At 43.6% G+C, this 12,222-nt stretch overlaps 1 protein-coding gene across 1 annotated transcript in view; it reads right to left on the bottom strand.

The window, feature by feature from the left end:
* LOC144692770 (ADAMTS-like protein 2) overlaps nucleotides 1-11,355 on the bottom strand; it is a 91,307-nt gene extending 79,952 nt beyond the window's left edge. The window contains exon 1 of the mRNA XM_078561848.1: nucleotides 11,257-11,355. Coding sequence (XP_078417974.1) covers nucleotides 11,257-11,288 — 32 coding nt within the window. The 5' untranslated portion in view covers nucleotides 11,289-11,355. The remainder of the gene's footprint in view (nucleotides 1-11,256) is intronic.
* Nucleotides 11,356-12,222: the final 867 nt, after the last annotated feature.

Here is a 12,222-nt window from a genome sequence, read left to right as displayed (position 1 = left end):
TCCCTGCTACAGAAGAGAGGCAAGCAGACTGTTGCTCAATTCCTTCACTGTGCTGGTGGCTTGGGACAGCAACTTATTTTTCTTGTTTTTCTGTGCAGAGATGAGAAAGATGAGCACTGAGCAGCAGAGAAGTATGAAATTCGAGAGAGTCCAGAGAGATCATTTATAAAGGGATTTATTTCGAAAGCAGACTGGGGTTGATGGCACAGCAGAGGGTTTTAAGGAGGGAGTTCTGGAGTACACGGACATGGCAGCCAATAGTATGCCTACTGACGGCAGAATGGGCAGGCTAGGGAACGGGTGGTAACCCAGTGGAGGAGGGAATGAGTGTGTGGAACACCCTCATGACCACCTTAAACTATCAGAGGAGGTGGGACAGCAAGCGGTTCAAGAGAAGCTGTGGAAGAGTCACAGGGAAGTTAAGGCAACATCCCAAAGGCATTGCAATAACTTGGTCAGCATCAGCTTTGAATGGTATGAGCCCAAAGGTTCTGGCCTCTAGCACATTCCTGGTTTTCATCGATCCACCATTGGCAGACCATTACCTTCAGTTGCCAAGGCCCCACACTCTGGAATTTCCTCCCTAAACCTCTCTGCCTCTTTATCCTCCATTAAGATGCTCTGAAAACTTATTTTCCTGGCCTCTCTCCTAACATCTCGAGGCTCGGTGTCAAGTTTTGTTTGATAATGGTCCTGTGAAGTGCCTTGAGATGTTCAGCATTAAAGGCGCTATATTAATGAAAGTTAGTGTTTGTTAATTTGACAATGAGCTGTTTAGCAAATTAACGGATTTCCACTGACAGAGAAAATGTAGGGGGCCACGATGGGGATCCTTTCCCTAGATAACAGACAGAATCAAGTTGAGTTTTGAAAACCAAGTGCGAGATCATGAGTCACACCACAAATGCAAAGGAGGAAGTGAACTTTCACCTCACCCTTTTACATATGAAAAGCACGGGAGGGGAGCCTTTATCATCAAAAGGTCCAAAGGGGATCACTCACTGTGAGCAAGTCACGCCATCCGAGGAGCTTTTCTTTGAAGCCGCACTAATGCTTTCAAAAACTACAATTCACATAAAGCCACCGTGATTTTCCTGCAAATTTCATAGGAGTTCCCACGCCACATTCTATCCTGAAAAACACTTTGTCCAACCCTTATTATTTTGTTTTTACATTTAAATAATATGTTTTTTAAATCTTTCACAGACGATGAGGTGCTTGTGTTCCTTCAGGAAACAGACTAAGGCGCAAGAGATTAACCTATGACCTGGAAGTCTGGGAAGTGTTTTAATTTCTACTAATGTTCTGGCAGTCCTGCTATGGATTTCCATTTTGTACAAAGCCTTTGCTTTTAGAAAAAGCAAAAAACAGTCCCATCTGGTCTAATATTCCTTCATCTTGAGGACGGTGACCTGTATTCTGTTCAAATCACACAAACACACAGCACAATTGCAAGTCATACTAAAATAATATAGCAAAAAAAACAGACAAGGTAGAATGGTTTGCTTTATCATTACTTTTGACCACTCCTTCTACAGGTGATGCTAGTAGCCCTCTTTCTCAAGTGGAGTCTTGTTTCTCCCCAATGAGTGAGCTTAGATAATGAGTGTCGGAGGATCTAGTCAATGACAAGAGCACAAAGTCAAACCCAAACCTTACCTCACATCCAAGTGATCCTTTTTGAAAGCTATGTGCAAAGAAAAGGGATTGGAAGCAGAATCCTTGGTACAGTTTTGTACCTCAGAGGCCTTTTTTTAAAATTCTTTCATGGTATGTAGGCATCGCTGTCAAGTCCAACATTTATCGCCCATACCTAATTGACCTTGAGATGGTGGTGGTGAGCTGCCTTCTAGAACCGCTGCAGTCCATGTGGTTAGGTCTACCCACAGTGCTGTTAAGGAAGGGAGATCCAGGTTTTTGACCCAATAACAGTGAAAGAAGGGTGATATATTTCCAAGTCAGGATGGTGTGTAGCTTGGAGGGGAACATACCTGCGGTGGTGTTCCTATGTGTCTGCTACCCTTGTACTTCTAGGTGGTACAGGTTGAGGGGTGTGGGTGGTGCTGCAGCGCATCTTGTATATGTGTGTCAGTGGAGGAGAAAATGAATGTTCAAGGTAGTGGAAGGGTTGCCAATCAAGCGGATTGCTTTATCCTGGATGGTGTTGAGCTTCTTAAATGCTGTTGGAGCTGCACTCATCCAGGCAGGTGGGGAGTATTCCATCGCACTCCTGACTTGTGCCTTGTAGATAGTGGGCAGGCTTTAGGGAAGTAGGAGGCAAGTTATTCGACACAGAATTCCCAGCCTCTGACTTGTTCTTGTAGCCACGGTAATGATAACCCCACCCCCAGGGTGTTGATAGTGGTGGATTCTGCTATGGTAATGCCATTGAATGTCAAAGGGAGATGGTTAGATTCTCTCTTGGTGGAGATTGCCTGGCACTTGAATGGCACAAATTTTACTCGCCACTTACCAGCCCAAGCCGGAATGTTCACCAGGTCTTGCTGCATATGAAAATGGATTGCTTCAATATCTGAGGAGTTGCAAATGATGCTGAACATTGTGCAGTCATCAATGAACATCCCCACTTCTGACCTTATGATGGAGGGAAGGTCAGTTGTCATGATAATGAATAGAAAAACACCGAATTGGATCCAGAAATATTGGGCTTTAAAATAAGACTGAAGTTTTTAAAAAGCACACAAGCCACTGGCTTGAATGCTACATGACGGCTCCCTAAAAGGTAATGGAACCCCACCCTGTTGCCAGACAAGGTACTTCTAAAGACATCCAGAAACTAATTGCTCCCTCTGGTAGAGACAATGGTACATAATGGGAGATGAGCATCATCTCATCAAGAAATCCTGCAAGCAATGCCAAGACAGATTTGTGAATTCGCTTCCCACTTGGAATATACAAAGAAAGGGTTAAAAGTGAGCTGAAAAGCTGCCCCGGGATCTGTCTGTTGGCGGGTTTTCTGAGAGAGAGAGCAAATGCTGGAAGTTTGACTCAGAAGTAAGAGCCACACACAGTACGCCTGCAAATCGCCATTTTGCAGGTATCCCGATGTCTCTCCCAAGAAAGTCTGATCAAATTGGCTCCTTCAAAACCAGAATGAATGGTTTCCGTGAAAATGATCCTTTTTACATTAAATCTTATTGCAACCAACAGAAGGGGTGGGGGGGGGATGCAGTGCTGAATAATGACAGGGAGTCAGTTCATCCCTCCTCACCCAGGGCATAACAGTTTGGGGGTGTCCCAGCCAGACGGTGAGAAATAGAGGAACAAAAAACTTTGGGGAACCTCACCTGGAGGTGGGTTGTAACTGCTTCAGTGATGACGCAGTTGAAGATGGTAAATGGGGGATTCAATGATGGTAATGCCATTCAATCTCAAGGGTAGGTGATTATACTCTTTATTGTTGATGGTGGTCTTTGCCTGGCACTTGCGTGGCACAAATGTTACTTGCTACTTTATCGATCCAAGCCTGAATGTTGTCCAGGTCTTTCTGCATATGGACACAGATGGCTTCAGTATCTGAGGAGTTGTGAATTGTACTGAACCTTGTGCAATCATCAGCAAGCTAATCTTATGTTGGAGGGAAGGTCATTGATGAAGCAGCTGAAAATGGTTTGGCCTAGGACACCACCCTGAGGAACTCCTGCAGTTATGTTCATGGGCTGAGGTGATTGACCTCCAGCAACCACAACCAATCTTCCTCCATGCGAGGTATGACTCCAAGCCGTGGAGAGTTTTCTCCCAACTGACTTTGGATTTACTAGGATTCATTAATACAATACTCGGTCAAAAGCTGCTTGGATATCAAGGGCAGTCACTTTCACCTCACCTCTGGACTTCAGCTCTTTTGTCTATGCTTGGGCCAACACGTAATGAGGTCTGGAGCTGAGTGGTCTAGGCAGAACCCAGACTAACCATCAGCGAGGAGGTTGTTGCTATAGCAGAGTCAATGGCACTTTCCATCACTTTGCCGATGATCAAGAGTAGGCTGATGGAATTGGATTTGTCCTACTTTTTGTGGACAGGACATACCTGGGCAATTTTCCACTGTCAGGTAAATGCTAGTGTTGTAGCTGTACTAGAACAGCTAGTTCGACAGCACAAATCTTCAGTACTACAGCAACAATGGGAGAGGTGGTGGCATAGTGGTATTGTCACTGGACTAGTAATCAAGAGACCCAGGGTAATGGGGACCTGAGTTCGAATCCCGCCATGGCAGATGGTGGAATTTGAATTCAATTAAAAAAAATCTGGAATTAAAAGTCTAATGATGACTATGAAACTATTATCGATTGTTGTAAAAACCCAACTGTCCTTTTAGGGAAGGCCATCCTTACCTTGTCTGGCCTACATGTGACTCCAGACACACAGCAATGTGGTTGACTCTTAATTGAACAAGGGCAGTTAGGGATGGGCAACAAATATTGGCCTAGCCAGCGATGCCCACATCCAAAGAATTTTTAAAATGTTATTGGGACTCCACAGTCTTTACTCCATCCATGCCTTCAGCCATTTCTTGATATCACATGAAATGAACTGGCTGAAGATGAACTTCTGTTAGTTTTGGGGATGGCAAGGAGAAGGATGAAAGAAGCATTTGGTACTTCTTGCTGAAGACGATTGCAAATGTTTCAGGCTCGTCTTTTACAGTCACATGCTGGGCTCAGTCATCATTAAGTACAGGGATGTTCATTAATCCTCCTTCTCCCATTCATTATTTAATTGTCCCCCGCCATTCATGACTAACTGAGCTTTGATCTATCAATCTATTGCATGCTGTTTCTGTTGTTAAGCACATATGTTATCCTGTGATGTAGCTTCACCAGGTTGGCACCTCATGTTTAGGTGTGCTTGATGCTACTCCCGGCATGTTTTTCTACACTACTCATTGAACCAGGGTTGATCCCTTGGCTTGATGGTAATGGCAGGTTGAGGAATATGCTGGGCTATGAGGCTACAGATAGTGGTTGTATGCAATTCTGCTGCTGATGTTGATGGCCCTCAGCAGCTCATGGATGCCCAGTTCAGTCACTAAATCTGTTCTGCATCCATCTCATTTAGCATGGTGGTAGTGCCACACAACACAACGGAGGGTGTCCTCAGTATGAAGATGGGACTTTACCTCCACAAGGACTGTGCAGTGGCCACGCCTAACAAATGTCATGGGCGTTTGCATCATTAAGAGTCAATTGCACAGTGTGGGACTGTAGTCATGTCTAAGGGTAGCAGGTTCACCTTCCCTGAAGGAGCAGTCAATGACCCATTTGGGGTTCCACGACATTCCTGATCACTTTTTTCCTGGTGTCAGCCCACGATTATTTAACTACTGAATTCCATTCCACAACGTGGAGCAATGGGATTTGAACTCTCAACCTCTGGGTTATTAATCCAATACCCATAGCTGCCAGTCTACCGTTTTGGAGTCTTGCAAATTCGCAGATAGTGAGAGAGAGAGAAAAAATGAGATGGTTGTAAATTTGAGTCCAACAATGACAACACCAATTCAGAATCTATTGCAAGTGATGAGACAGTGCAATGAAATTAATATCCCATGAAAAGGATTCACAGGTTTCCTATTTTTCAGGGTAAATGCAGCAACAGTAAAATCAAGAATACCACCCCTTGCATGAGTCAGTTGGAAAATTAAAACCAGACCTAGCTCAGGCAGTAGCCCCTCTCTTCTGTTCTTCAAAGTACCAAAGTTATTCAAGCAGCAACATTCAAGCATCAGGTTACACGCTCAGATCACTGGTTGACACGGGGCATGTTCTGCTGGGTGATGAGTGTCAGGAGAACAGGGCAGAATGAAACATAACACGGCTTTAGCTGATCAATTGCGTCACAAAAAGTCTTTCAAGTTTCACACAACAGGTACAGAATCTCTCCGGAAGAACAGTAGATTAGCAAAAATCTACATTCTCAGCAGCAAATTCATCCCATTTTGACCTGGAAGTTATTTTAATGTTGTTTTAAATTGTGATCCAGCAGTGGAAGTCTCCATTATGTTTGTGGCACAGAACCACTCCTACAAACCTTAAACACTCATTCTTTAATAATTGTTTCTGTGTCAGCTGTGCTTTAGTTAGCAGCATTTTCACCTCTCGAGTCAGAAGGTTGCGGGTTCAAGTCCCAGACCAGAGACTTGAGCACAAGTCTAGGCTGATACTCCCAGTGCAGTGCTGAGGGAGTTCTAGCTGTTGAAAATGCCGTCTTTCAGATGAGATATTAAAACCTCTGGTGTGGACATAAAAGATCCCACATAACTGCTTTTAAGAAACGCAGGGTGTTCTTTCTGGTGTTCTGGCCAATCAATATTTTACCCTCAACCAACATCGTTAGAACATAAAATCTAGTTATTATTACATTGCTGTTAGTTGGATCTTGCCATGTGTTATCTGGCTGCTGCATTTCCTACATTACGACAGTGACTACACTTTTCAAAAGCGTAATTGCTTTGAGACATCAAGGTCATGAAAGATGGAATATAAATCAAAGCTCTTTCCTCAATCACTGCAGGATCAATCTCACAGCACAGTAGTAGAAGGCAGTAAGCTTATTATTTTAAAGTCACCACTTACAGCCTTGCTTTAGGAGCTCCCCCGCCCTGTTCTTTCTTTAAGCCGTACAATTGCATGGAGCCGGAAGCAGATCCACCTCCCTCAATGGTACTACTGACGTCTGATCAATATCTCAATTCTTTTCATATTACCTATTCCAGACACATCTTTTCACATTCATGTGTGTGCAGATCAGGTTAAATAGATCAATTGATGCAATTTTCTAGGAAACTGTACATTTGCATGGGGTCCCAGCAAGACATACACCACCCCTAGATGGTCATAGTGAGAACTTAACCAGGGAGCAATAGGCTGGGAGGACAAACAATGTAACTGGCACCTGTGTCCTATTAGTATATCTGGGGTATGTATTGTTGAAGGACCTGTTAACAGCAAAAACACTGACTACCCTCCTACATTAACACAAGAGCAAAATACAGCTGATGCTGGAAATCTGAAATAAAACAGAAAACGTGGGAAACACCCAGCAGGTCAGGCTGCATCTGTGGAGGGATAAGGAGTGTGAACGTTTCAAGTCTGTGGCCTTTCGTCACCCTCCTGTTCTGTTTATGGTGCCTTATATCTGTACAGTGTAAGCAGGCCAAATTCAACAGAAAAACAGCTACACAAACAAACAGAGGAAGATGGAATATAATCAAGTCTAACTCTAGGCAATCTATCTCCTGCACAATGAGATGTAAACAGGCCAGCTTCCCACAAGAAACCTCAGTCTGACAGTCTTATAATCTGAGCTGGCCATACAAATCGACAGCCTCCTGAAAACATGACAAACAGTGTAGGAGGATAGCCAGACTGTACGATAGAGATAAAACACCCAGTACAGGAAGGTGGTCAGACTGTACAAGAGAGAGGTAAGACACCACACCCAGTACAGGATGGTGGTCAGACTGTCAGACTGTACAATAGAGAGATAAGACACCACACCCAGTATAGGATGGTGGTCAGACTGGACTATAAAAAGAGAAGCAGCAAGGAAAACAAATTCTAATTGTGACGCTAGATTTGTTAACTCAATAGAAAGAATTTTGTCACCGAGTATCTCCGATAACACTGTAAAAGTCTACTCTTCTTCAAAAAGCACCATTATAGTGTTAGCATCAACCTATACTGGCAAATGGATTCTTGATTTATCTCAGATAAAAGCAAAAACCTAGTTCTGTTGAAGGGTCATTCGGACTCGAAACGTTAACTGTGCTCCTCTCCACAGATGCTGCCAGACCTGCTGAGTTTTTCCAGGTATTTTTGTTTTTGTTCTTGATTTATCTCATTTGATTTAACATCTCTTGATTTAACACCCCATTAAATCCATAATGGAACATGAGAACAGGAAAAAGCTATTTAGTCCCTCAAACCTGTTCCACTATTCAGTGTGACACTCCAGTACTACGCTGAAGTGTCAGTCTGAATTATGTACTCAAACACCCAGAATGGAACTTGAACCCACAACCTTCTGACTGGAGAGAGTGAAAGTGCTGCCAACTAAATGTGTGTCACGTAACATCCGATGATCCCTATTACCAAGATAAGAGACAAAGTGATAATGGAGCAGCAGCCGTCCTGCACCTGGGTCACTCCAGGTAAAAGGTAAATGGGGCCGTGGGGATGTTGGGCCACTAACAGCTTGTCAATGTGTCTAGGAAACAGAACGAGACACATCACTGGCTTGTATGGCTGCTCTGATTGCTGACACATGCTTCAGAGGCTATGTAGAGAAAAAACAACCAAGGATCATTGAGGATCCAGAACGGTTTAAGACTCAGTGTGTATTTGCAATAAGGCACTGAGCTAGATTGTCCCATTCCACAATTTACTTACTAAAGGCATGAAAAGCAACTGTCTCGGGGACACAAGAACGTGCTATTTCTAAATTTATACTAATGTTTCACCGTTTTAGGTGTTTACACTCTCACTGCTGAATACAGTTCATTTATTTTAATTACACAGCCACTGGAAGTCATTACAAATCCTACAGGACTTCAAATGAGAAACACTGGAGTTAGCCAAAGATCTTGCAGTTAAATCGTTTATTATTTTATAAAATTCCTCATTTGGTCTTTTTGCCCCTGTTGAGCTTCACCAAGAGGGGAAGGCTGCCTTATGAAACAGACCTGTTTATTTGAGAGCACATGGCGGAGTGCTGAACTGAACTGGTGCACTGGTAAGGGGGCAGGACACAGCTAATTCACCCCTGCAATATCCCCAACTCCTCTCCTGATAACACCGTGTTCCAGTTGGGGAAAGGAGGCAGTTGGAGGCAAAGGAAATAATGCCAGGCAAATTAAGCATTAGCCCGCTTCATACCCTTCACAACATGGCACAGAGCTGCCATCTGTCTGGGAGAGAAAGGGGGCATTTGAGCAGAAGCCTTAACAGAGGCTAGTGAGGAAAGCAATTACACTGCTGTGGAAACAAGCCAACATAGTAACGAGAACCCATCCCTGAGGAACTCTTTCAGTTACCCTATAATTTACTGCCATTGAAAAACAAATCCTGTGTTAATTGATCAATTAACTCCCACTATATTATTTGATTGAAGCAGTGCATCCTTGTACTCATACAAAGGGACAAATTCTCCCTTGTTATTGTTAATTTAGTTAATTGTTTTAACTCTACAAGAGTTACAAAGGGACAAAAATCATCAATATCAACTGGAATAATGAGTTGGTCCACCATGTCTACCACTGGCCTGAAACAGCAGAGCCACAAGTGTAAGGAGAAAATAGTCAAAACTCCAAATTCTACAGCGTGTCCAGGAATAAAGAGTGTAGAAACTAAAATATGCTTTAAAAAACTTGAATGCCCAAAGAGTAGAAGTAGACAGTCCATTAATTAGAAAGATTTGCATTTATAGAACGCCTGGCACACCTCAAGATATCCCCAAAGCAACTTATAGTCAATGAAGTTACTACAAAATAAATGGGACTATACTAAGAGGGGTAGATGAAGTGAGAGATCTTGGCGTACACAACGTCCCATGAAGGCAGCAGTTCAAGTAGACAAGGTTGTAAAGAAGGCATATGGAATGCTCTCTTTCATTGGCAGAGGTATAGAATATAAAAGTAAGGATATAATGTTGGAATCGTATAAAACACTGGTGAGGCCACAACTGGAGTATTGTGTGCAGTTCTGGTCACCACATTACAGGAAGGACTCTGGAGAGAGTGCAGAGGAGGTTTACAAGAATGTTGCCAGGGTTCGAAAAGTGTAGCTACGAGGAGAGATTGGATAGGTTGGGGTTATTTTCCCTGGAAGGCTGAGAGGTGACTTGACTGAGGTGTACATAATTATGAAGGGGAATAGATAGAGTGGACAGGATAAAATTGTTTCCCTTGATGGAGAATTCTAGAACCAGGAGGCATAGATTCAAGATAAGTGGCAGAAGGTGTAGGGGGGACATGAGGAAGAACTTTTTTTACGCAGGGGCTAGTGGGTGTCTGGAATTCGCTGCCCAAGTTGGTGGTAGAGGCAGAAACTCTAAACTCTTTTAAAAAGTACCTGGATCTGCACCTAAAGTGCTGTAAACTGCAGGGCTATGGGCTGGGTGCAGGAAGGTGGAATTAGAAGGGGCACCTGGGTGTCCTCGGGCTGGCATGGACAATATAGGCCGAATGGCCTCCTTCTGTGCTGTAACTTTTCTATGGTTATATGGTTCTATAAAGAAGGGCAATGTTGTAATGTACTAAGTGCAGCAGCCAACTTGCAAACAGCAACCTCTCACAAACAACAATGTGAATAATAACCAAATGATCTGTTTTTAGGTGTTGATAGAGATAAATAGTGACCAGGACACCAGGTGGAACTTGCCTTCACTACTTCAAAATAATATCATGGGATTGTTTTATTTTTTTTTTACATACACCTCAGCCACAGATGGGGCCTTGGCTTAACATTCTCATGTGAAAAACAGCACTCTCTGACAGTGCAACACTCCCTCAGTACGGCACTAGAATATCAGCTTAGATTCTGTGCTCAAGTACCTGGAGTGGAACTTGAGGAACCACAGCGGGAAACACCTTATAATGAGCTTAGATTAAGATAACTTTCCACTTAGTGAGATCGGTGAGCAAGGCATTAGATAATATAGCGGAAGGTTCTGGTGACCCAATGAAGATGCACCGTACTTTTTTCTTATACGTTTTCAGGAAATATTGTGGTTGCATTTATTACCCTTGAGAAGCTGGTGGAGGACCTTCTTGAATTGCTGCAGTTCATGCAGTGAAGGTGCTCCCGCATTGCTGCAATTGGAAGCTCCAGGAGTTTGACCCAGCGTCTATGAAGGAATGGCAATACATTTCTTAGTCAGGATTGGAGGGAACTTGGAGATGGTGATGTTCTCATACAACTGTTGTCCTTGCGCTTCTAGGTGGTGATGGTCGCACGTTTAGGAGGTGTCATCACAATCACCCAGGAAATGTGGCCAGGAGCCAAGTTGGTTCACTTCAGCCTTTGCACAACATTGCAGCCAACTTTCCCAACTATCTGGGGTAGTCACCAGTGTGCTACCATTGCTGAGAGACATCAACGCTTTGCCCCTAATACAACTGGCATTTTTATTGCATCTTGAAGCTAGGAGGTCACAAATGCTTTACAGATCCATAAATGGGAAAATAAAAGGGCATTAGCAGCAAACAGTTGAACTGCAAAACTCTTCATCACTCACCTTTGTTGTAAACAGTGCCTCTCCTGTGCCATGACTCCTCCTCCGCAGCTCCGACTGCAGGTGGACCAGGAGCTCCATTCTCCCCACCACTGAGCCACGTCCTCTTCTCTGCTTTGGTCCTCCGTGACTTCACTACTGTCCTGACAAAAACAACAAGAAAAACGTCCGTTTACATCCATAAAACAAAGATGTAGATAAATTCCCTGGAAACATGACACCAAGGGAACAGGCAGCAAACTTGGCAACACAAAACACGTGGGTAAAGAAAAAAACTTGCATTTATATAGCACCTTTCACAACTTCAAGGCATACCAGAACCCTTTACTAGGCAGTTTTGAAGTGCAGTCAATGTTGTAATTTAGGAAACACAGCAGCCAATTTGCACACAGCAAGATCCCACAAACAACAATGTGACAACCAGATAATCTTCTCTATTGATGCTCGTCAAGGAAAAAATATTGACCATGGTGTCAGAAAGGACTCCACTGCTCCCCTGCCTCAAACTCATCCCTCCCCATCTCTGTATCCTCCTCCAACATCTCTTCACTGCTCCAATTCTGGCCTCTTGCGTGGCCCCGAGTTTTATCGCCTCAACTGCCTAAGCCCTGGAATTCCCTTTAGGAAGGCCTTAGCAAGGTCAACTGGCCTTTTACTCCCTTCACCCTTCCACAAACATTTGCACCATTTGTTTTTGAAGAGTACGAACGCTCAAAACATTTGCTGCCTCCCATGCGTCCATTATTTTTAAAGCCCTGTCTTTGTGTGCAGCAGTATTTAGAGCAGCAGGTCTCCCTGAAGCTTCCAAGAAACCCGGCTGTACTGAGGCAAGTCCTCAAATAGAAATCCAAGCCCAAAATAAAACTTCACTCGTCAATTTGCTCTCTGGAGCTTTGGTTACCAAACCGAGCGGTTAGAATATAAAACTATAGGGGATAGTTGAAGCAAACAGCATCAATGTATTTAAGA

Source organism: Cetorhinus maximus, chromosome 17 (genome assembly GCF_964194155.1).
Source record: "Cetorhinus maximus chromosome 17, sCetMax3.hap1.1, whole genome shotgun sequence".
Classification (NCBI taxonomy): Eukaryota; Metazoa; Chordata; class Chondrichthyes; order Lamniformes; family Cetorhinidae; genus Cetorhinus; species Cetorhinus maximus.
This window is presented reverse-complemented; position numbering and strand designations above follow the sequence as displayed.